The sequence below is a fragment of the Gadus morhua genome, chromosome 6 (genome assembly GCF_902167405.1).
Source record: "Gadus morhua chromosome 6, gadMor3.0, whole genome shotgun sequence".
Taxonomy (NCBI): Eukaryota; Metazoa; Chordata; class Actinopteri; order Gadiformes; family Gadidae; genus Gadus; species Gadus morhua.
In genome coordinates this window covers 21292034-21318757 of record NC_044053.1, presented here as the reverse complement: position 1 = coordinate 21318757, position 26724 = coordinate 21292034, and the positions used below count along the sequence as shown (strand labels likewise).

The 26724-nt window shown below is 44.7% G+C and overlaps 1 protein-coding gene across 14 annotated transcripts in view; it reads right to left on the bottom strand.

The window, feature by feature from the left end:
• The window catches only part of ncor2 (nuclear receptor corepressor 2), a 112070-nt gene that overhangs the window by 71627 nt on the left and 13719 nt on the right, over window positions 1-26724 (bottom strand). For all 14 annotated transcript variants that reach the window (XM_030357788.1, XM_030357787.1, XM_030357790.1 and 11 more), the window contains exons 2-4: window positions 14637-14832; window positions 13022-13134; window positions 2117-2294 (exon numbers count right to left, since the gene is read on the bottom strand). In XM_030357788.1, the coding sequence (XP_030213648.1) occupies window positions 2117-2294; window positions 13022-13134; window positions 14637-14741 (396 nt within the window). In that variant the 5' untranslated portion in view covers window positions 14742-14832. The remainder of the gene's footprint in view (window positions 1-2116; window positions 2295-13021; window positions 13135-14636; window positions 14833-26724) is intronic.

Sequence of the window (26724 nt, the reverse complement as noted above, 5' to 3'; positions counted from 1 at the left end):
CGTTACAACAGTGAATCGAATCGTTCCATATTAAAATGTATCGTCCCTGAATCGTATTGTAGCACATGTATCTACATATGTATCGGATCGTCCTATAAAGGACAGATGCACACCCCTAGTACTCAATGTTACCAACTTAATTGGGTCTGTACCCTTAAAAGTACAGAGTTCGGAACCCAACCCTATCAACCACCATTATATGGAGGCCACAGCCGAGATGTGAAGAACGGAAAGTCTGTCATTATCTTTTCCTCCCCCTTCAGACACTTTGGCCTCTTGTTCAGAGGCACGGACAGACGCACGTGCAAACGGCTTGTCCCAGTCCCCCTATTCACTGTGGCCTGGTCTGATCAACAAGTAAGGCTCAGACAGCAGGCCACAAATCAGCCCAAATAAAGCCCTCTTTTGGGAAGAAAAACAAGGCCCCTTATTGTTCCAGTGGGGAGGTCTGCTCTGCTGTGTGTAACTAAGCCATAGGCAGGGCCTGTTCCACATTATGCATCAAGATGCAGCAGGCTAAATCAAAGTTGGGGCTGTTGTTACCTCAGGAGCGAGTAGTGTGTGTGCGTGTGCATTCATTTCCTTTTCTGTTGGCTGTGTGAACATTGTGCCCTGACTCATGAGCTTACTATCCATTCAGCAATTCATCTAATAGTAGCTGGCCCACGCGTTGTTTTTCCTGTTGTTCCTGGCCTCCCTACTCTGCCTCCTTCGCCTCCTTCCCCCTCTTTATTTGGGATTCTCTGCCTTTACCCATGACCTCCTCCCCTGCCCTTTCACCTCTCCCCCTCGTTTGTCTAGCCCACACCTCAAATACAGTGACAGGGCATGCAGTTGTCTCCAAAGCACTCTCTAGCCTTTCCCTCCCATCTTCAGATGCTCAGTGTGAGCCTGTGTTTGCGCGTGTGTGTGCTTGCATGGTTCTGTGAGGGGGTGACTCCCGAAGCCTCGGTTATATCGCTGTATCCATTTACCATTCCTTGGCTGCCTGCCTCCTCTGGCAGTCTGAAGTGCTCTTTTGTAACGTGGGAGCGCGCTGTTTTGATCCGCCGCTCGTCCTCCTTACATCACACGGGCCCTTCATTTTAGAGATCTAGGTCAGCTCTATTATTTATTAATTGCCTTTTCGCAACGGCCTCGCCCTGCCCACTGCCTTGGCACCACAGCCCTGCCACAGAGCGGGCCCTCTCTCTTACTGCCGCTGACTTTACCGTTGCCCTGTTCACATCACTTTCTGTTGAGGTAACTTTATTTAAAAGATTATGGAAGTGTGTTCTTGGGCGTAGTAGTCGACGTGATAGCAGCGCTGACAAATAGAGAATTTAATGATTATTCTTCATCAAAGTAACCTTTATGAGGGGCGTTCTATAAATTAATTAAGCAAAGGCCAGAGAACACATGTTAAGTGAGAGAAATTACATCACGTAATATTTGCCAATTCAATTGGCTAATATTATGTCGTCTACCACATTATTCGAGGTGTGGTTGTTATCAAGCCATAAGCCTGGACCTTAAGATAAGGGGCATAAGATGTTGGGAACATTAATCAACGGACAAAATCCTAACATTTGGTAGTTCTCGTCAGTTCAACTTAATAGCCAACAGTGTTGTTCTAAGGTGATGGACCCTAAAATCTGTATTAAATTATGCTAGCTCCGGTTGTGATGTGATGTGAGGTGACATGGTTGGCCAACAGCTGTCAATGAATAACAGTTGGTAACCTCAGCAGAGGAAAACAAGCGCGGTCCAAATTGAAAGCAGGTGATTATCTCAACGGGTGAGTGAACACAAACAGCCGGCACGCCGGTGTTATGATGTACGACGACTCGGGCTGTAGCCAACCACTCTATACTGTCCATTAAAATATTCGTCACAATTCACCGGCAGTGTACTCGGGGAACCTCTGAGTGCTTTCCCTGATGCGCAGGAAAGAGAAGCTTAAGTGTTAATGTGATGATGATCTGAAACCAATAAAACCAACTAAAACTTTCACCCTCTCAAATTCTCATTTCAAGATTCCCACTGAAATTCTCAAAACTGATCTGAACTAGGAGGAGTAGGTGAAGGAGGAAAACAAAGTGGTGAGCGTAGAATGCACATAGTGAGGAGCACTGACCTTGGCCATGTCCTCTCCACCCCCCAGAGGCAGCGGGGGCCGGTGGGTAGAGTGCCTCATCAGAGATTCCTGCCCCATCTCCAAGCGAGGTCGTTTTATCTCGGCATACTCCACCTCTGATTGGCTGTTGGGCTCCGTCAGGTAGATGTGTTCGTAACGGATGTGCTGCTCCTGGCCTCTGTAGGGGAGAGAGGAGGCGAAGGTTAGTGTGAGAGAGAATGGAACGTAATGAGGGCCTTTGAGGCTAGCGTGGGTTATCATATCAATAAAGGGCACGAGGCAAAGCAGGTGGACAGATGGTCTTCAAACTCTCTAAGGGAAAACCTAGGATGGAACTCAATGTTGAGCTGATAATTTCGAAGAGGGAAGACGGTTGTAGTAGAAGGGTGAGTAAAGTGTTATCGGGAAATCACAGGGCATAAGAATGATCACGTTTGCAGTAATTTATTATGTGGATGTGAGGAAATTTCTTCCCAGGTCGCATTGGTGCGGTAAAAATAAATAATTAGGTACAGATATCATAATTCTCCCAAAAACAATGTTAATTTTGTCACTGCACCACGCTCCTCACAAGCATCACACACCAGGCGAGCCAGAGCACGGTGTCCCATGTGTATGATTGGATTTGAGGTCTTGTTCTGTGGTTAAGACGATGGGTGGTAATGAAGGGTTTCACACAACACGAGCACTCATTAGAAAAAGAGAAAGATTGCCTATGCAATAAAAACAATTTACAATTTATTTCAAGTCTTGAAAAAAATTAATTAACCTACACCGATGGATGGAATGGACTAGGGACGGGATTATTCTGCGATAAGCGACAAAATCTGTTAGGAGGCCACCAAAAAGAAAGTAAGTGGCATCAGAGCCAAACGCAGAAAATGTTAGTGTTGAACCCGGCATCAGCATTGATCATAGGATTATCAGACTATTGATCAGATAATATTGATCAGAAGACCTCGCGTGTTTTGGATCAACCCGCCCAGAGGGACTGAAGCAGACAGTAATCGGCGCAGAAACATGAAACGGGTACTGGAGGAAGGACTCACGTTTGAAGTCAGAATGAGAGGGAAGTAAAACAGTGGAAACAATGACTCACTCAAACACTGCCATTTGAACCATCTTCAATATAGTAAGTTGAAGGCTGAAGCAGCTCTTCTTTGGCTTTAGCATGCAACTGTTAAACAAATAATGGCCCCCGAGAGCCCAAGGACCTTCGCTTTCCTATTAGACCTGCAGTTGGACCAATTGTGCCCACACCAAAACTCATACTGCTCTGTAAGCAATAAGAGCAGCGTGATCCCCGAAGGGTGGGAGGGGGACTGGTTTTGGGTGACCTTACAGGACGTCCTGTGCTGTAACATTCAGTACTACTATGAACTTGCATTAAGTCACATGCGTGGAGGTCTCGAGTCATCGGAGGGGGGGTTGGCAGGGAAAGGTCACATGCACGGGCAGAAATACACGCACGCAAGTCAAATGACAGCCATTGAATATTAACTTCAGAGGCGGCCTGGGATCAAGATGGGCTTATCTAAGAATTGGAGCTCTGTTCCATCCGAGGGAAATGATTTTCATAAGTCTCCCCCCGAGGCAGACGGCAGAATGTCAACGGCGTCGTTGCCAACGACAAAATGGAAGTGGCTGCTTAAGAGAAGGGGGGAAAAGCTGGGAAACACAACCATAATTGCTGGTCCAGGCTCACAAAAGACCTACTGTGTGGTTTCCCAACAGGCCAAAAGGAGCAGGGATTCAGGCTCTGTCTAGCAGAGTGCCAGTGCCGCTCTGGGCGGTTCACTGATGGGAGGATCCTGACAGATAAGGACCCTTGCACACAGACTAGACACGGCGCTGCATACTCTCCACTGGGAACATGCAGTTCCTCAGATTGGCAGGTGTCATGGAAAGAGATAAGAGTTTAAGGTGTTTCTGTGGAATAGGTAAAACAAAGCAGGAAAGAAAAACACGAGCCAGAAAACATTAATGCCCAGATGAAGTGTGAAAAAGCAACAACTCACACACATACACACACACTTCCTTACACTCATTCACTTAAAGGCATCCCCTGATTTCCATAGAGGGTTGGCACTTACATAATCACATCATAATCTGCTCTCTCCCTCCCTATCCTGCTCGCACCATTCCCGGTTCCCCCCTTCCCTCTTTCTCACTGCAGAACGTGCAGCATAATCCGATTCCTCAGGAGGATATGTGGGGGTAGGGGAGAGGTGTGTGTGGAAAGACCTTGAAAGATAATGTTGAGGAAAGTGGTGCAGGGGGATAGGAGGGCAATGATACAACAACGGCTCTCTTCCTCCCTGATGCGGGCCCATTAGAAGCGGAGCAGAGGTCATGTGTACTAAACAAAGTGGCATTATCGTGAAAGCATTGCAGAGTTGCACCTTTGCCGCTGTTGCTGTTGTCCTCCAAAAGAGAGATAGCAGCTGTGTACAGGCAAGCGGAGGGGTGGGGACTGAACCAGGCCCTGGCAGGGAACCCCATCGTTGGGAGAGGGCATTCTGGTAATAATTTCTGGGGTTTTTGGTTGACGGGGCAATCAAGTCATGCCAAGTTAGTTTGTATAGCCCTCGATCAACACTCCAGGCTCAAATCACATCCATGCGGGGAGTCCACAGTTATGGGAAGATAGTCTGATATGAAAAGGATTTTCAATGGATTATAATCGTAAAGCAGCATCTCTCAGCACCTTTGGATAACACTTAACGATTTCATGCCATTTTACATGGGAACAAGCACCACTTTCCCTTGGCCTTTGTAAAGGATTTTGCAGTTGATCTTGAATTAACAATTATATGTTAAAGATTATATCATAAAGGCACCATTTTCAAGGGCTTTGGTGTTTGGAGTTAGAAAACGTATTGAACCAACAGCAGGCACAGCCATTACAATTGTGAAATACAGCCAAAGGCTTGCAAATAAACACTGTTTCAATGAATTCAGAAGCCCTCCATCACACCAACCAGGATTATGCTTCAAAATGACAACAGAAATATTTAAAAAGGCAATGGGACTCCTCAATCATTTGCTAAATTGATTAACACCTCATGTCAGTTTGGTAAATATTCATATTGATTTGCAAGTTGGTACATTTTATAGCAAAACATTTATTGGATGAAGCTCTCCCTCACTGAACCAAGTGAAATAACAGACTAAAGACAAATATAATTCTGTTCATATCAACAAACAAAAACGAATCCATGAAATAACATGTATAATTTAACCGCCTACTATTAAAGGTATATTATGCAAGTATAGTCGCTAGCGGACACTCAACAAAAAGACGTAGTTTGATGACGTTGTGAAGTATTTTTGGGATTATGGCGGTTGTTGACTTAACCACAATTGGAAATCTATAAGACTTGATTCATGCTGAAATCATGTTCACATACGTTATGTAGTAAAGCTATATTCACGTTATGTTTAGTCACGATGTGTAATTTCTTTCTCATGAAATGGCTGCAAGTTACATAACATATCATACCTTTAAAATGATGCAGTCTGTCAAACTACACTCAGTAATGATTAACTATGACGGCTTGGAACACCAGTGTCTGAACGTGACTTGGTCTCCATCATAAGCCACTCTTCTGATACCAGAAAGATGGGAAAAGGCGGACACGGTGGGACTTAGAAACTGCCTTGAAGCCAGAAGTAAAGTGAACAAATATCATTATTGAGGGGATTGTGTTACGCTTAATCGTGTTGGTTTTTAACTTCTACCATAGCTTTTTGGTCAACAAGGAAGGACCATCCAGTAGATTATTACTGGTTCATGATAGTTACTTACATATTTGTAGCCTGTAGCAAGGCATCCAATGACATAACAGTAAAAGATCAACATAAAGGATTGATAACAGTTGTTATAATTTACATTTAGGGCATTTAGCAGACGCTTTTATCCAAAGCGGTTGGATACACATTGACACACCGACGGCAGAATCAACCATGCAAGGCGACAGCCAGCTCGTCAGGAGCAGTGAGTGTCTTGCTCAGGGACAAACTCAGCTAGGAGGAGCTGGGGATCGAACTAGCAATCTTTCGGTTAAAATGATCAACATGTAACATTTTAGCTGAGACTTCTCACAGAGTTTGGTTGGTTGAATCATTTCTGTATCAGTCTGACAGAACCGATGTGTGCTGAATTACTGAAACGTTCACAGGACTTTGAAATAGATTTTGAAATATCTGAATTAAAATATCTGGTTTGTAACAAATCTATTTGGTCTAGTTCAGTGTTAAACAGGAATATTATTTATAAACTTTAATACGACGATTATCGAGTCAGATATAGAGATTAGGCAAAAAAATATAGTGATTCAGGCCATATTTTCCAGCACTAGGGTCATTTTAATAGACTGTATCATTACAGTATGTCCAAGGGGTGAGGAGTTATGCTTTCATTTTCATACGTTTTCAATCTATATGCCCCTATTTGAAGCTTGCTGTAGCTTGCTTAGGCCCCGTCCACACGAAGCCGATTTCATGGCGAAACCGCAAAGGTCTTGTACGGTTCGGCCTTCCGTCCACACGAAGCCGGCGAATCCGCTGACCGAAACCGCAAACTTCTGAAACCACCCTCGGAGGTGGTTTCAAATCTACCCGGTTTCGTTTTGGATTCGTGTGGACGCCTGAAACCGACTGAAACCGCAAACCATGACGTCATCGCCCCCCCCCCCCTTCGATCCTCTAGCCAATGACTGTTAAGCCCGCGGAGTCTCACCCTTTATGCGCATGCTCGCCTCTTTTCTTATTTATTTTCCTTCTGGATTTCTGTAGCAGAAGCAGCGCCCCTTATGGGCCTGGCTTGTGTACTACAGCGTTTCTACAGGTCTACCCGGTTTCGCTTGGCTTCGTCTTTACGGAGATACTTCAAAACCGGATAGATCGAAACTGTAACGGTTTCGCCCGTTTCGGCTTCGTGTGGACGGGGCCTCAATCTTGACCTATGATTCTTTAAGTACACCAACTTTGGTGATGATTGCCCGACGTTGTTCTTAGTTAACATCATCATAGTCCTCCATAGCTTATTTTGATGGTGTAGGTGCTTTGATTTGGCCATTTTGCGCTGCTTGCGGGCATGTCGTTTAGTCTTGGGCAGCCAATTTGGGTGAACACAGGGCAATAAGGAAAACAGTCTACATCAAGGTGAAATCATGACAGAACCCAAGGAAAGTTGGAGGTTGATACCCCCGAGGACTAGGGCTGGGAAAAATAATCGATTCTTCGATGCATCGCGATTCTCGCTAGAACGATTCTGTCTCGATGCAGATAAATTAATAATCTGATTTTTTTTTTTTTTTTTTTCCTGCTGCAACATTCTGTTCGCCAGAGAGGGATAATTTTTGTAATTTTAAAATTATTGAACTTATCACCAGTGTGTATTGGCCAATCTGATTTGTCTTGACACGATTGCGATTCAGCCTATGCATAGCATGCGCGCAAACTCACAGTTCAGACACAAGAACTCCTTCTAATTCAAGAGCAGCTTTTCCTTTAATGACACAGAAAAGAAAGATTAGAAGGAAAATAAAACTGAATCCTATTTTTTGCATGCTTCCATATTGTGCTATAATGCAAGCTGCATTGATTATTGCATTGTTCATAGAAAGTCATATTTGTGACAAAAGCTTTCTCTCTTATAAAATATTAGATAAGTTAATTCATCTGTTGATGTCTTGAATGATCATCACAAAAGTAGGAAGTGATTAGCAAACTCTGAGTAGCAAACCCAGATGTATATATATATTTTTGAAAATCATGCATGGAAATATACATTAAAAAAAATTGTTGCATCAAGATGCATCGATAATCGCTTCAGAATCTAATCGTTGACCTCATAATCGCAATCGAATCGTGAGGTGCCAAGAGATTCCCACCCCTACCGGGTACCTGTTCCACACAGTGATGTGTTCAGACCTCGATAATCAACGCAGAGGTGTCTTCTTCCCCAAAGAGAAGAACCCTGCCCCAGCATGAGATGAGGATGGGCGGATGATGCCCGAAGGAGGCGTAAGGAGGAGGCCCTTATTGTACATCCCCTTTATGTGCCAAGACGGGACGCATGACAGGTCTGTGAGCCCCGAAGAAGAGCTGTCACAGATAGTGACAGGAAGGGCAGCTCTAAGGCATACAGCGTGACACAGAGGGCTCCATTGTGAAAAAACACCTGAAGACCAGTCTTGTACAGCACAAGCCAAGGACAAGTCAGAACATATGGGTATGTTGGGAGCTTTTACCAAGGCTCGTTCTTTTCTCCGCTCTCTGAGGCACCCGTCAATTCAAATGGAGAGCACATTCAGTATGTACAGCTAAATAGGAGGATCTAGAGCCGCCAGCGCATCCTAAAGGTACGGCCACACCAAACACGTTACGGGCGTAAGAGGCGTAGAAAAACGTCCCTGAGCCCACCAAAAACGTATTTTCCCCCGCTATTTTTCTTTTGCTCTACAAACTGGATGAGAACACCACCATCGCTGCGCTGTATTTGTTGTGGGAGTCAGAGGAATGTAGGAAACACACTGAAATTATGACTTGGTCGTCCATGTTCTTTCTGCTTCTGTGCGTCCTCCGTCTCTCTGCCATTGACGTTGGGTCAAGCTCAACGCTGATTGGCTATCGCGCCTAGGCGTCGCACTTAGGAGCATAAAAAGTTTGAACTCCGCTCGTAGGCACGTTGGGCGCGTTCGGTGCGTAAAAACGCGGCTAACGCGCTGCTGTAGCGCGTGTAACGCATCTACAACCCTAAACGAATGGTTCCCTATGCAAAAATGCCGATTTTCTACGCCTCTTACGCGTGCAACGCGTTTGGTGTGGCCGTAGCTTTAGTGAGGTCAGAGCTCAGGCCCAGATCAAAAGGCATTGAAAGTGAGGCAGGGTCACATTGTTTTGCAACAACTGCAGAGTTGTTTTCTGCCGCTACATTGCGAGATTCAATGGAATAATAGACTACACTGAACCTGGCTAAGAAGTGCTCTGGCCGCTTCTCCTCCCTGTTAAAAAGGTTAAGTTATTTTGAAAAAAGTTGAACCAAGGAGTAGGCTGATTGCCTCTCCCGCTCAGCGGGCCCGGTCTCAGAAATCCTGGAACCCAAATACACGGATTCTGAGGCAGAAAGCCTCGTAAAATTACTTTCATCAAAGTACAATAACAGGCCGGTCACAAACCAGGTAGGCAGGCAGTTCAGGGTGTCAAAAACAAGTGGATGAGTCAGAAATCTTAAAATCGGTAGTCGAAGGATTAAGCATCAAATCAGAATAATATTGCTTGAAGTATTTGCATAAACACACTAGGCAACTGGATCTGGGCCAGAATATGAGGCAGATTGATGAGGGTAATCTGACTCAGGTATGGAGATGGGTGAGGAAGCAGCCACCTTGGGTGTACTATAGGAAGTGACAGGGACAGAGGTGGCAGACTTCTTGGGTGAAGACAGGGCAAATGGCCAAACGGTCTACATGAAGGTAAACCTGTGAAAATCCACTTCATCTTACTTGAGCAGTTACAACCTATGATCAGTCCAAACGTTGGTCCTGCGCAAACAAAAAATTTGGACTAGAAACTGTGGTCACGCATTTATTGTATGTTTTACTTCCTGGCAATAAAAATAGTACTTTGCATCGTGTCTTAGCTATCTTTGTTATATACGGGGCATGGGTTAACCTAGCAATTGTACGTGCTTTGCACTTGTTTAAATTAGATATATTGTCATTTCTCTTTTTTCTGACATATGTACTTATTGAAAGGCGCTTCTGATTAAAGCATCTGCTAAATTCCCTAAAAGTGTTGTAATGTTATGCGTAAAATCGACTTAAAAGTCCCACACATCTTAAGCTAAAAATGGAAATGGGGATTAACCACAAGCGAACAAAATCGAAACCATTCTTACAATTGACTCCTTGGAGGTACAATGTTCTGCGGGGAGTTCCAGTGGGAAAACACCAATGTCTAGCTGATGACTGACTAGCTACCCAGAACCAAGGGCTGACCGATTCGGGGAAAACATTGAGTTTTCATTTAACATATTGCAAATAAGATTTGATTTGATGTTATATTCACTAGATTTAATGAAAATGTAATTATAGAATTAAAACATGTGACCTTCTCTTTATTATAATGCAAGGTTGAGAGACTTGAGCTATAGATTACTTCCAACATGTATTTATTTTTATTTTTTAATTGGCATAGAACATAAAACCACCAAACATAGAAAAATCTAACAATAATCAAAAAAGCTGTGACTGTGTTAGGTTAAATAAAAGTAATACAAAATAAAACCATTCCAATAAGAAAAAAGGAACTTTCTGTAAACAATAGTACATTTAAATAGTACAGCCATTCACATAAGGCTCAAGACCATTATCTAAATATTGCATGTAGGGTTCCATCCAACATTTTTATAGTCGCTTAATGCACTGATTGTTTTTCATAATACTCATTTATTCTCTAAAATAAATAACTAAAAGCAAATGCCAAGTTATAATAGACTTAATTTCTGTCTTAAAACTAACTTTATCTGACCATCAACATTTGATTTGATAAATTCTCTGGCTTCTATTGATTAGCTTAATTTCCTAAAAAAAAACAACTTTATTTCTTCATATAATGAAAAAGGCAGTGCCACAACAAGAATCTACTTCTCCACAAACCAAATCCCAAGCATGTGCAAGGAGCAAGGAGGTACGAGCCAGTGTGGAGCAACAGCTGGCAGAGGGTTTGTGGTTTGATGCAACTACAGACCTGTGGACCAGTCCCTGTGGTGGAGGTGAACCCTTTATGAGCTTTACAGTTCACGATATATCCTCCGATTGGCCACTTAAGTCCTAGTGCCTTGAGACAATGTCTTTTCCACAAGACCAAACCGCCGAGAATATCACTGAAATGATGGAAAACGCCCTCTAGGAGTGGAAGATTCAGAAAGAGAGTCTGTCTGGAATTACAACAGACAATGCCAGTTACTTGAAGAAAGCCTTTGAAAAGTGTCCTTGTAAACCCGCTACCAGAGCATGGAGACATTTGGTGCAGGGGTTTTCTTGAAGCTGAGTGAGAGCTTCAAAAGAAGCAGGCAGAATTGACCATCCCTGAGCCTGCACTGATTCACGATGGGGCCAGCAGGGGGGATCCAAAGTTGAAATGCAGCAGCAGGGCCATCTGTGGGGTGCTAGCAGAATACAGAAAAACACGGCATCTCATGCCTTAAGAAAATGACATCACTGGCCTGGTAGAAGTAAGCCAGCTCAGTAAGGAAGAATTTGCTTAACACATCTAGTTTTGTGGATGCAGTGTTTTAGGGGAAGCTCTGCTGAGAATCTTCAGGACACAGACAAGGCATGCAGTGGTGAACCAATTGCACTTACAACACAAGAACCTCCAGACACGGAACAGCCTCCAGCCACCACGCAAAGCACCTCCACCACCACAAACACGAAGGAGAAGAGCCTATCTGGATTGTTACAACAAATCACCACTGCAAGAAAGAATAGTTCCGCACCTGCAGCATCAAATGCAATCCCATCACCCTAGAACACCTCGGTCCTAAAGTAAAGCTCTAACTTAAATTCTGACCAATGTTTCTGTTTTGTATTCAAGCTACAAACGGGTGGTCAAACCCGTCTCCTCAACGGTAAAGAGGGCACTGAAAATGTAGGGCTCACATTTCTTGAAGTGAAAGGACTTGTTAAAAGGGCACTGATGCAGACACAGGTCTTGCAGCCTTTTACTCCTCATTTGAATCAATCAACTAAAGAACCCTCATGTGATTTTATACAGCCATAGTGAAATAAATTAATGCATAATAATTGTGAAACCTTCATTATTCCTCAGACTATGATTTTACGATTAAAATCTATAATTGTGGCCTCCCTAGCACACACACACACACACACACACACACACACACACACACACACGCAAAAAACACGCGGAAAACACACAAAACATTAAAATTGTCATGACCTTGTGTAAGGCTATGTGAGCCACCGGCTGACTAAATCATCACCCATCTTTGTGCTTCACAACATAAGACAACTCTCACATAATCCCGTCTGACAGATAGCTGAGGACCTAGACAAAAATCACCAGTGGGCCATATATTGGGATGCTCCACCATCTGCTGTCTGCCAATGTGCCTTGATAGCATTCCTGAGGCGAGGGTGCAAGAAATGCACAGCAAACCAATGCATAGAAAAAGAGGCTGTGATAATGTTCTTGATCAACATAGATCCCATGCCAAGTACACAGTGAGAATAAAAGTTTAATGCAAAATTGAAACATGAATATAAAGTGCATGGGTTCTAATCTACAGCAAGCATGAAAATAGCACTTCATTTAAGACTAAGGTGCAAGACCCCCGTCTCCAGAGGGACGGCCCTATACATACAACACTGTGCCTGTAAGTGCGGACCAGTTGATGGGCGGGATGCATACCCCATTACCCTGCAAAGCTGTTTAACACTGCATTACAGAGGAATGGCTCTCATGTGCCACTTATACAAAGATTACTCCGGGTTAACGGCTAGAAAAGTACTGTTCATTTAACATAGCATAGAAAATAGAGACAGATTATGATACACTGATTGACAGCAGTTTAGTTTGTTATTTGTTATGCCAGAAAACTTGAATATGTGTTATATCAATAAACCAGAAATCATGAAAAGCACAATAAAGGTTGAATGCATTATTTAATATGCCTTAGTCTTTACTGACCAAAAAGTAACATGTTTTCAGATGAATGTTTGCAAAGTATCAGGTAGACTCCCAATCCTTTGTATAACAATACTGGTCTAATAACTTGTGCAATTCCTTCCCCTCCGCTCTAACAAAGAGCAACCCAACCCTTTAAAAGCTGCAGATGTGCAGCTGAATGGGATGAAAGGGGGCTGTGCCTACCTCTCGTTCCCCGGCTGGAACTCCGGGAGCAGGGAGGGCCGGCGGCGATGAGGCTGGGCCAGATGGGAGCTGTAGTCCCTCGCATGAGAGTGGTAGTCCACCAGTCCCACCTCCTGCAACACAAAGTCCCAACAGGCCACCAGAGTTAGGGCTTTGACTTTTGCCCAAAAATCATATTCGAAGTTTGTTTGTTTATTAATATTAATATTCTAATATATTCGAACATTTATTAATAATATTTTGACCATTAAATGCCTTCTGTAAGTCCTGGATTGGGCTTCGCAAGGATTGTTTACCGGCGTTGCTATGGTTACCGGTCTTGCATGTTCCAACGGTTTATTAGGTTTCTAATAAATCTCTGTCTAATCAATACTTCATAACAATATTATGACTAGACTGCGTCGGGTTCTCCGACGTCTCTCCCTCTTGGCCTGCCCATAACAGGTTCGAATATTAAGGGCTGCCTAATATCCGTTCGAATTTTGATTTATTTTTTGATATTCGAATTATATTCGAATAACGAAGTTCGGATTCAAAGCCCTAATCAGAGTAGACCCATTACTGCATCCAACCATTCTTCTTTTAGGAAATCCGAGGGATGTCCTGTCCTCAAAGAAAATGGGTTCTTACTAGTCCTGGTGCGTTTTGATTCCCTGCCTCGGATGCTATTTTCTTTTTCAGTCCCCACTTCCCTTCTCTTTCTCTTCCTACAATTTCCTATGGATAAAAAAAACCAGGAGCGCTAATCCACGTAGCGGATAATGTGGCCCTTTCACCAATTTCAGACAGGTTGGAGGAATGCAGCCTGTCCACCCTCATCTCCTGCTGAATGTGATGAGGAGGGCCAGGGGAAGGATTAGCTGGGTGTGCAGCTGTTGTAATGTAGGGCATGTGTGTGTGTGTGTGTGTGTGTGTGTGTGTGTGTGTGTGTGTGTGTGTGTGTGTGTGTGTGTGTGTGTGTGTGTGTGTGTGTGTGTGTGTGTGTGTGTGTGTGTGTGATCGCGCGCGCGCAGGAGGGGTTGGCTACCCCGTGGATTCTCTCACCCAAGAAGAAAGAGGCCGCCAAACAAGCTTTTGACTCACTCAATGCATCTTCTAAGAAGCTGCAACGACTTTGCCATTGCTGGTCAATTAACTCTGGATAATTGGGATTTGTGTATGGAAATGCTTGAGGTGGGGCTCCTCTTGATGGCGGTTTTTGCGAACCTCGCTTTGCAAATGTGCAGCCTTCGCCTTCGCCAGCGCTGCCTCTTTCTTTTTTAACTTGCGCCGGGAAAAAGGCTGCTTCACAGCTAACAAGGGATTTAGCATAGAAAGGCTTGTTATCAGTTAATAAATCAGCTGCATCGACAACACATTGACTGCCCTGGCTGGACCTATACACCCTCACTGGGTGCGGCGCTGCAGATGGCGTGTCCGCGCCCGTGCCCGGTGGCTTACAGTGTGTGTGCCGCCCGGTGCATACCGTGTGTGTGTTTGTGTGTCTGTGTGCCAGGTGCATACCGTGTATGTATGTATGTATGTATGTATGTATGTATGTATGTATGTATGTATGTATGTATGTATGCATGCATGCATGTATGTATGTATGTATGTATGCGTGTCCGGTGCTTACCGTGTGTGCCCGCTGCAGCTGCAGGGGCAGTGAGGCAGGGTTGGGCAGGTGGCGTGTGTCCACCGCCCTCCGGCCCTGCGGCACCGACTGGGGATGAGAAGACATGCTGGCAGAGCCGCTTCCTCTGCAGGCAGGAAGTGGGAGGGGCTGCAGATCAGTCGCAGTACATCATCGGCCGAATACAGGAGCCAGCGACCTGCAGAGGGATAGGGAGAATGAGGCTGAAAAAGATGCCGGGACACAGCGATATATGGACTGGAAGAACCGTAATCGCTTTTTAACTACAGCCCATAAAACTGTAAGCGTGGCGCTTGCTTGGCATCCGTGTGATGTTTTCTGGCTAGAGGTGTGTGTATGTGCGCGCGCGCGCGCAAGCACGCACACACACGCACGCGCGTGCGTGCGTATGTGTTTGTGTGTCAGGATGACAGTGTATGTACTATTCTGCCAGGTTGGATGGGTGCACCTGCTGTATAGACTGCCCTCTTCCTCTCTCGCTGAATGAGACCACTGTCCCCTCGACTGGTCTGCTGGTGGCCTGGGACCAGCTGAGTCAGACAGCTGTAGTGGTGGGTGAGCCAGCCAGAGCACCAGGGATCCAGGAGCACCATTAATAACTCAATGATCGATAGACGGCCGTGCACTGTTTTAACTCATGACATGGTGCAAACCCAACATAGGCCCCTATTAGTACTCCATATATGGGCTTCCTATGCAAACCCAACATAGGCCCCTATGAGTACTCCACATCTGGGTTTCCTATGCAAACCCAACATAGGCCCCTATGAGTACTCCACATCTGGGTTTCCTATGCAAACCCAACACAGGACCCTATGAGTACTCCATATATTGGTTTCCAATGCAAACCCAACATAGGCCCTGACGAACACTCCAAATATGGGATTCCAATGCAAATCCAACAGAGGACCCTATGAGTACTCCATATATGGCGTGAAAACAATCTTCACCAAGAAGGCAGGCGACCTCTGTATGCGAAAGCATCAGCCCACGACCATAAAGAAACCTAAAGACACCAAGACAAGCAAAATCCTATTAGGGTAACCACGAAGTTCCCTACATGGTGCGGTTGAAGTAAATGTCCCATTAACATGATGGAGATCCCCCTTGCAGAACCGCGAGCCCAATAGAGGACGTCCAACCTAAACATTCATAAATAGTGATGAAAAATTACGTTCAAAATTTTCTTGTCAGCGTTCGCACAACAGTCTCTTTTTTTTGGTTGACGTGGACGGGCGCTTCTAAAAGGCTGAGTGTGTGTGTGCGTGCGTATGCACGCGTGTGTGTGTACGGTAGTAGTACAACTGCAATCGCACCGTGTCCGGGGGAGGCCTGCCAAAAGAGGCATTAGGACGCATGCCATTTCTCTAGGCCTCCCGGCAATGACACTAGTTTCTCCAAGCTCATGTTTCAGCAGCGTTGACGGTGGGGTGGGGGACTGAGGGGTCGGTGGCATGCTCGGACAAGCAGGGTGAACTAAACTTTGACAGGCTTGACTAAGAGGGAGGCCAACACGCTGATCCCCAATGTCAGAGCAGGTTAAGACAAAAATAAATCATCCAGGATGGGAGAACTGCCACAGTCCTCCACAGTGATATGTACATGTTTGTGTGTCTGTGTGTGTGTGTCAGGGTTATGCCAATTAGTCTAGAATCAATTCAATTACTTTATTTTTATAGCCCTTAATCACGGGAACAGTCTCAAAGGGTTTAACAGGCCATATATTTAGATGATCGGATATTACTACCACAACCGCCGTAAGAGGCCAGGACCGTATAGGATACAGGTTAAACTGACTTGAAAAGCACTTTTCATATCATGCCGTGTTTTTCATATACATTTTTTCACACCAAGGATTTCTGGCATCCCTCTCAGCGATTTGTGGATTTAGGAATGATTCTATCAATGAATTCGGCCAGCCGTCTTTTCTGCAGGGAAAAGCGAACAATCCTCCCGTGCATGATCCTGAGTGTGCAGGGAGAGGTGGGGCTCTCCTTTGGCAGATAGAGCTAGATTGAATCAATGTGGTGTTCCCAGCTAGCACATCGTAGTAAGCTAAATCTATATTGAAATACATAGATTAATGTACTCACTCGTTTCCCCAGAAGTTAGGGGGATAAGTGCTTATGCCACAATTGACGTGCCACCAAATTTAACCGACAGTTACCGTGAATAAAACGACAGATATTTCTTGGTTTGATCATTGTTGGAAACCATTTCGATAATATGAGTAACCAACTTAAAAACCTGAAGACCTTTAAGAGAGAGAACACTGCTGTTTTCATAGATTTGCGTTTGAGTGACTCAACTTCAAGTTCGTAAAAGCCCATATGCTCATTTACATTAGAATTTGCAAGTAAATAATAACCTTTTAAAGAAATTAATATTGGCATTACTTCATAACTGGCATACAATTCAATAAAATAAATAGAACAAAACAATGAGAGCAATGGCGATCTTTTTGAAATCAGCTTATATGAAGGCTGAGATTCCACTGTTTTTGGCCACTGGTTGTGGTTTTTGACAACTAGTGGCAAAAAATCAGGAACGGATGTACACTAATGGGTATCAGGGTCGTAGCAAACAAGCACAAACCTAGAATACCTTAGTTACTTCTGTAATTAACACACAACTTCCCCGAAACCGCAACAAGTAACGCAGCTTGCAAGTAAACAAGTACCCCACGATAGACTGACAGTACTAATCAGACAGAAAAACAATTACCCTGAAAGTGCCAGTGACATCAATGAAGGTAAACTTAATCAAATCTGAAATACTATTTATACAAGATGGAGCAGAAGTGATTTCTTTCGGATGGTTCATGGCTGCTTTTGTGAATGTGGGCCCATATAAATATTCCTTACATACCACCGACTGATAATTCAACCATGAAACACATTTCAGTTATTTACATCCCCATTTGTTTATTTTTAATTCATTAGAATTCGGCACGCTAACATTTGCTTAGCCTTATCGACAGTCATATTGCATGTTTTCATCATATTGTTCAGCCCTGCTGGCATCCGTATTCATTATTTTACTTCCTCAACAATCTCCCAGGTGTTAGCCCTTGTAGTTGTGGAGCCATACTGAACTTACTTTGGGTACGTCATTTATTCAGCAATAACCTGAGAAGGAGGCCTACTGATGTTAGAGGTTAACTGAGGTTAATGAAAATAAAGTAAAGTAAATGCCCAAGACTCCTCCACACATAGTGGCGCCTGCATGGTTACAGCGGTAAATACAACCAGACTTAACTGTGACCTGCAGGGCAGTACGAGTAACCGTGGAGCGACAGTGTACCAGTCTCCTTTGTTTGGTTCAAATTGCATTCCTCTTAGAGACACACAAAGAGCCACTCTCTGCTCATCTCTCCCGGCTGGCTGGCAGGCACACAGGGACGTTTGATTTCACTGGCAAATGACTGCATGAGACAAAGCTAAATGTGGCGCTGGTTTGTTTGCATTATCATTACGATCATCACCATCCAAAATAAGAAAATTGGATTGAAAACACAAATGAGTAAGATCACAAGAAAGACATTATGCATGGAAAAGCTGATTCGTCTTAACTGTTAAGTTTGAAGCTGTAACAACAATGGCAATATACTTTACGGCACAAGGAACTTCAAACTAAACCAGCGTTGCACGCCTGGATCAGGCCAAACGTGAACGTCAGGAAGAACGAATGCCCTGCTGTACAACTTGTAGTGACATAATCAAAGAACAGAGATTACCACCCCGGTCTAGCAACGCAGACTATTTTCTATTTTCCTCCCTAGTTTGACAACTCCTCTCACGCGTTTGACCTTATATTGATTTAGGTTATAGTCATCTTGAAGTTACCCAATATTAAAAAGTACCTTGTATCTTCCTTTGCCGGCGTATAAAACTCCCTAAACGTTATGAGACCTGCTGCTAACATACAGCAAACCTGGTAGCTAGGTTATTCTAGCTTATGTTCTTGATATGTTGACACATTTGTCAACTCAAATTCTCTTTGAGGGATGGACAGCCCAAACTGTCTGTCCTTGGTCACACCCAGGAACTGATCCACAATGTCTATTCTCTTTTCTTTTAAGAACACAAGAGCATCACACATCGTGCTTCTTCAGCCATGATTGACACTTTCATGACCCTCCTCCCCGGAAACTCATGACAACCTATGATAGCCTAACCTGACATGGTGAACAGGATAGCTATAATATTGTGTTTCCAGGCATAAAGCAACGCTATTACCATCTAGATGAGGAAGTTGGCCATCGGCAAGGACATTCAATTCAGAATTGAATTGAAGAGTGAGATATGGAAATACTATTAAAGAGACAAGAAAGACAATGATAAGGGAAGAGAATATAAAATGTTAACAAAAATAGAATGAGAGAGGGCAATTGAAAGGGAGAGAGAAGGAGGTTTGAGGGCTGTCACAAGATCTGCAGGGGGAGAGCAGAGAATCAAAATGAGAGCCAATACAATGAGAGAGCTTTGACATAAACAGTGAGGCGAGCAGGGGGCCTTCCAGACAGGAGGCTAAACACACATGCACTGGCACCGCTACAGACATCAACAGGCAAAGCCGCTGGCCCACAGCCAGCACTGAGAATGAACCCAGTCACCCCGCCTCTCACTCTAGCGTGCTTCCCCTGCAAAGCCCACCCTTCCTCTCTCACTCACTCCCTCCCTGTCATCCTCTTGCTCCTGTCTGCTAGCAGATACATCATTCCCTCACATAACCTCCCCCCCCCCCCCCACCTCCATTTTAGGAAGAACGGCTGCACACATACACCCGAAGAGGAGTGTGACTTTTCAGTCAGGGCTGCGGCGTCTCGTCCTTCCCCCTTTGTGTTGTAGCATCGACTGTGGCTTACTCAAAAGCCGCAGCGCAACGACAAACTTGTAGCGTCGTACGCCTTTAGAGACACCCTAAAACAGTAAGTGTGGACCACAATCAGTCCACAGATGCACTAGTCCCACTATCACGACACCACAGTGGATGAACATCCATTTAAATAATTGTGCCGACAAGAACTTAACGGTTGGGTTTTCCCTGTGGATTATGAAGAAGGGAATAAATGCGTCTTGTGACGGCACTAAGCTCTGCCGAGCCCCGTCTGGTTTGAGAGAGAATTCTATTGAAAGTGTAGAGCTGCAATAAGGCGGAACGGGGAAACCTAATGTAATGGGTCTGAGATGCAGAATGCTTTTGTTGTTGGAATTGAATCCGAGGTAGAGAAAGACCTGCCCTTCAGAACTGGAGGGGGGCGGGGGGCTGCTAGGACTCACAGCTTAGGAATGTGGCACCCTGTCAGGTCCCATAATGGATTTATCTATCTGGATCCTGATTACTGGAAAAAGAAGCACAGAGCTAGCTGCCCCTGCTCTCCCTAGCTCAGCCATATCTTTCTCATTTCCCACGCTGCTTTCACGCAGATCAACCAGATAGCAGCACTGATAAACAGACTCCGAGAGCGGGGCGGCTTTTTGATGCATACAATTGTATTATTCAAAAAACTGGATTAAACTTGCCGTTTCAAAACATCTCTACCAAATGCCTGGGTCGCATGAGGGAAAGGGACGACATCGTTTTAACCATGTAATGATCAACAGAAAATCACTGACAATAGTCTCAGAATCACTAAATATCAATTGAAGCCATCCTTCAATAGTTGACAAAGCCATAAGGACATTTGGCAATGCCTCTACGGATAACCGTCCAATCTTTATCCCTCTGACGTCATACTTACTCAAGTAAAAGTTGACGAACTGCCGAGTACAGGCAGGGCTGGAACATTTTGTCGGCCTATAAATCGTTTCACAGAAGAATAATGAACACATTTATAATATGTCCATGGTTGGTTCTCATGATATTGTGTCCCCCATGGTAATGGTGGGATGAAGTTCAAATCAAACGAAAACACAACAAAGAATAAGGGATGCGATGCCAGTCAGAGCCCGACAGTGCGAGCACTGTCTTTTGTGTGACATTCGTTTGATTGAAAGGATAAAAAGGGAATTATTTCCAAAGCCGCAATGCCCGATTTACAACGCCTCTGCTTTCAGAGGCATGCGCCGAGATGATGGCTGTGTGGGACTAAAGCCCTGAGTCCCACGTCTTTCTGGTTAGTCGTTTCCCTTCTAGCCAGCATGTTGACAACAGCATCATAGAGGGACGCTAATGAAGAACACAAGGGGAAGGAGGAGGTAATGGCAGCAGCATAACAACTAGTGAAAAGAGCAGGGGAGGGCGGAAACTCCTTTACATTGAGCAGGAAAACAGCAGGGAAAGCACTCAAGTTCCCTCCAAACCACAGGACGGTCCACACTGTACTGCCAAGAGTGTGCTCCCAGGAAATCTAGCATGGACAGAATGCACCCACTCACATCCCCTCCGTTGTTCATGTACCGCCACTCGCCTCTCATCCCCTATGAAGCTTGTATAATGTCACTGTAGCTTACCAGAGTGGAACGCAGAAACACGCATGTGAATACAGATGTCAAGATCTTTATTGAGCAGTCTACACATTGTGGTTTTTGCTGACAAAATCCAACCTCAAAAAGTAAATGTAGCAAGTAGCCTGTGGTTTAGCGCAATTATAGCAGCAAGGCACTTGAGTGTCATTATACAGGATATTAGCTTTCAATTTGAATCCATTACCGCTCTCCTCAAGGATTCTAGGATATTAACAATTCAGTCCTTAAGAGTAATAATCCCAAAACTGTATAAATAACACTGGGCTCAATGCTGGGTCAATGCTCATGTGATTTTACTTTACCATCCAGAATGATTGTACATTATGAGAGGAATCCCACAGATCATCCAATCTTGAAATTAGAGATGCACCGATCAACCGGCCGCCGATTAAAAAAGCCGGTTTTGTATCCAATCGGCCACAATCGGTGACCTGCCGGTCACTGTCGTAATTTCCGGTTTTCGGCCGATCAAACTCACCCGCATGCGCGGTGCGTAGCAGCTCAAGGCGCCCAGAGCGCGGGAAGAAAAACATGTCGCTGATTTGGACTTATTTCACTGTGTGCCAGGACGACCCAAAACACGCTGTTTGTAATGCTTGCAAGTCAAAAATAAGCCGTGGGGGATCATGTTGCTAGGTACGCGTCCTGCGTCCCTGACGCATTCAAATCTGAAAGGACGCACTAAACTCACTATCCATGCGTCCCGGGGACGCATCTAATTTTCCCCATGAAAAACGATACATTGTGAACATTAAACAACTCGTGTTTAATCACAGTAACTGGCCAAAGAAACCTTCTTGTGAGCAGACCAGACAAGCACTGTTTCAACCCTCTGCGCATCTACTCGGCGCAGACGTGATCCCCTGTTCAAAGTATCGCGACATGCTAATTTAGCCGCTACCAAAACAACTAGCTCGTCACCGCTGATTTCATTTCAACAATTAAAAATACAAACTTCATAGTAAATAAACCCACGTTTCCACTGCTCGATGCTGTGCTCATTCGTGTCGATTATGTTGTAACGTTTAGGGGACGTGCTGTAATGAAATAAATGAAACATAATCCGGTGGTGGTGATGAAAACTACATTGAACGGCAGCCTACATATTGTTATGCCCAAACGGCGCCTGCGCATACATCGCGCTTCCAACGAGATCCCGTTTTTCTCGAGAAACAGGCAGAGAAGAGAGAACGCAAAAATACCACCAAAGAAAAAGATGAAACCTATTGCAGGTCAGCAAACTATTGCAGCTGCATTTTCTGTCCCCACTACCTCTGCACTCCTCCCTGACTCTGATCAGCCTAGAGAGAGTACCTCAACATTGCCTGTACCTACTTCTGCCTCCCCCTCTACTGAGCCTGATGAGCCCACTGCAGAAGAATTGCCTCAACCTTCTACATGTTCCTCCCAAAAAAAGCGAACTTTTCTGAAGCAGTGGCTCACCACATACAAATGGCTGCGCTTTTCAGATGACAATTTCATGTATTGAGTTTAACACTATTAATTTCATTTAAGAAATAGAATAATAATAAAAAAGAAACACATTTTTTAAACTGGGGAGTCGGGACCCATTGAATTTCTCAGGGACCCACCCAACTCGCCACCTGTGGGTCCCGGGGACTCACTACATTGAAAACCTATCAACATATTATATGATTATAATTATTTCTTAGAAAATCGGTATCGGAAAAACCGGTTTTGGCAGGTCAGACCTCCTTAAAAACCGGAAATCGGTATCGGCCAAGAATTTTGCAATCGGTGCATCTCTACTTGAAATCATGTGGAGAGACATCAGACATCTAATATTACTGGTGTGCCAATTAAAGTGGCCAATCAATGCTCACCACATAAAACGGCTAAAATAATCTCCATGCATTGGCCTGTTAATTAATATTCTGAGTTAATAATAAAATAAAATTCACTAGTTAGCTCATTCATGTTCATTCAGTGATCATCGCAAAATAACAGAGAATCTATTGTTGGGCATAGTTGATATTCCAAAACTGACTGACATATCAGGGGTGTGCATCTATCCCTGATACGTGGTCTAAGTTACAAAACGACAGTCTGATACACTGTGGTTCAAGATGGTTTAAATTCTCAAGTTATTCCTGTCAACTGGGAAGGCAGGGGGGGGGGAAGCACAGTTTGGAATTTGCGGTTAACATTGTTAATGTAACTTGCCTATGTTAATGTAACCAATGCCATCAGAACTAGTTACGGGAACTCCTTTTGTTAACACTTGCCAGAGTAAGTAGTCACTTTGAATACTATGCAGCCTTTGTAGATGAAGTCAGGTGGTACCCCGTTGGTAACATACCAGAGTGGTGCTGCACTCCACTCTGGTATGCTACAGTGAAAGTATATGACCCGGGAGGCGGGTTGAGTGGGTGCATTTGGTCCTCTCCATATCCTCTCTCCCTCTCTTGGCCTTGTGGGGGAGCACATCCTGTCGGCAAAGCGTTGAGGTGAACTACGTACACTTGGCCCAATTTTAGGTCACTGCTTGTGAAACCAACAGTTTTGGGCTGGCGTGTTATCGAATTGCGTCTACCATCTTTGTTTGCATGTGTTGCCCTGGGTTTGGCGTTGACAAGGGGGCTCGCTCAGAGCAGGTGGGTGATAAGACGATGTGGGCACACACACACACACACACACACACACACACACACACACACACACACACACACACACACACACACACACACACACACACACACACACACACACACACACACACACACACACACACACACACACACACACACACACGCCAGACAAGCGTGGATGATCAAGCGTAGCCTCTGTTAACCTTTAGCCACACCACCCAAAGGAATGGCCGTTCTTTTGCTGACGGGACACTCACACAGCAAGGACAGCACTGTACTTAAACTTAAAGCGCGAGTAGCAAAGTTACCTCACTAGCCTATCAATTGCGCTATTTGGATTCGTTTCGTTTTGCATTTCATGACAAAATGACAGCCAAGCAGAAAGGCCTGCATTCCAAGCTCCTAAATACCTAGAGCAGTCTTTCAGAAAGTCGACCCAAAGTACAATATATAAATACAATTGGATTAAAATGTATAACAAAGCTACAATACAGGAAGCTTTTCCTTAACTTCCTGTTCAGCTCAGTTGCTGTGAGCGGAGTGGGACGAAGGGAGGGGGTAAGAAATGGAAAGCAGAACATGTTCTGTATACTTTATATACTTGACCGAACTCTCCACTCCAGCAGAAATAGTGAGTGTATAGCCTAAAGGGCTGATTATGGTCCCATGTTCACGTAACGCAAGGGGGTTGCGGACCCTCCTTGCGTCCACCGCAAGGGCCTGACGTGCGCCTCCCAAAGATTCTAACCTTCCGTCGAGGAGACGCAGCAGCAAGGGCTGTGATTGGTCCGCTCACTAAAACCTGATGAAGAACCAAAACTGGTTCGCGACTCAGCGGAGCGTCTGGGTGGTCCTTGCGTTGCGTGACGTGGGACCGTAATCAGCCCTTTAGTGCTTCCATGCCCTCATTTTTCAAGCTCATAGTGCAAATTCATAATGAGTTGGTGAGAAGATTAAAGGTATGAAATTTAATTTCTGATGCGAGGGGTTGCTAGATGAAAAACCTTAACAAAATAAGTATGCTAAAGACATTGTGGAGTAGCATGGGAACATGGGTGTTATGTTAAGCTATAGATAATGTTATGTGGGGTAGTTTACAGCTATAGATAATGTTATATGGGGTAGATTACAGCTATGTTATTTAGGCTAGGCAAGCACCGTTATCCATTGTCAAAACAAATCATACTAAACTTTATAACATTAGCCTACAAATAACTAATCTGGGAACCAGACGATCTCATGAGCTCACGTTTCATTTGCTCTGCAGACAAAAACCTTTTTGCCCGGTACCAGATAGACAGACCAATCAGAACCGTTAATCTAAAATCAGGCGGGATAAATACAATGAGCGCCGTAGAGGCATTTTAAATAACAACAAAGATGGCTCCCGCTAATGTAGAATGGTACGTTGCTTCCGTAATCCAGACTAGTGATGGATTTAATGATTCGTTTCCGTGACCCAGTTCGCCAAGAGGAGTCGTTCGCGAATCGTTCGTTCGTTCAGTCGAGGGTCCGGTAGCACTAACTCCACTGAGTCTGACTGACTCAGGTGAGAACCGTGCAATGGCGTGCATTCCATGATGCGATTTACCACTACTGGAAACCAGGCTGAACGAACTAACGATTCGCGAACGACTCCTCCCAGCTCAGTCGAGCTTCCGGTGAATAGATTCACCGGGAACTCGAATGAACAGGGAGGAGTCGTTCGCGAATCAGCCTAGTTTCCGGTAGCGGTGAATCGCATCATGGAATGCACGCTATTGCACGGTTCTCATCTGAGTCAGTCAGACTCAGTGGAGTTAGTGCTACCAGAAACTCGTTCAGTCGAGTTTCCGGTGGATCGAATGGTGAACAAGACGAACGAGAGAAACGAACCGGTTCGCGAACGACCGAGCCAACACTAATCCAGACCGTATTGAACGAATTTGACGGCATGTTTTCAGTAAAAGAAGAACGAACGACTTCACCTAAAGCTTGTTGAGCAAGCATGTTGCTTGTGTACAATTCTTAAGCCGCTCAGTGCTGCGTCACCCGTTAAGTTGCCATGATTGGTTGTTGGCCTATCCAATTGGTCCAGAAGCATTTTGGTCTGGGCCCATTGATTCCGCCCCATGGAAATCGAAAATGAAGGGAGAGGTTTCAGACAAACTGCTGTTAGGGGTGTTATGGTACACTGAAGTCACGGTTCGGTTCATACCTCGGTTCAGTCATCACGGTTCGGTACGAGTTCGGTACAATGAAGGGAAAAGAAAAAACTAAAATGCAGAAGGCAATTATTTTTTATTGTCTCAGGTTGTACCACCTAGTATCATACAGTCTCTCCCCCGAGCTAGCTGCAACAGCCTGAACTGTGGAATCTAAGATGTAAACAGTAAACAATAAGTACCCCACATCACCCCCAGACGTAACTTGTAAACAAAATCTCTTATTTATGAAACTGCAAAGTACACAGAATTTGCGCATTTCCACCGGAGGGTGCAGGTCGGTTCGGTGCGGCTTGGTGGAGTAGTGAAGGTGCTTTTCGGCGCAGTTCAGTTACGGCTCGCGTTTCCACCGGCGCCGACAGTACCCTTATGGTGTTGGTGGAGGGGGGGGTAAACCGGATTGCGATAGCCGCGGCAGCACCGTTAGCATTGTGACCTCATAGCAGCTCGACATAGTGTAGCCTGCTAATAAATCCAAGGAAAAAGAAGAACGAGCACAATGAGCAAAGATCAACCATGTAGGACGGCAAACTTTTGTGCAACATTTTCTTCAATAAACAAAGCTTTCGCCGTTGTCCAGAAATACCTCGCAGATAATGTGTTTATTATCCCCGTCTCACAGAATTGCAATTTTGTCGATCAATCAACGGACTACGTGTGTAGCTCGAACCTGCCGGCACCCTTTCTGCGTCTCAGTTGTCCCTGAAGATCGCGGATTTCAAAGATTTCCAGACCCACCAAGTGGCATTGGACGATAAGAACGTCAATCAAACGGTCGTACTGCACT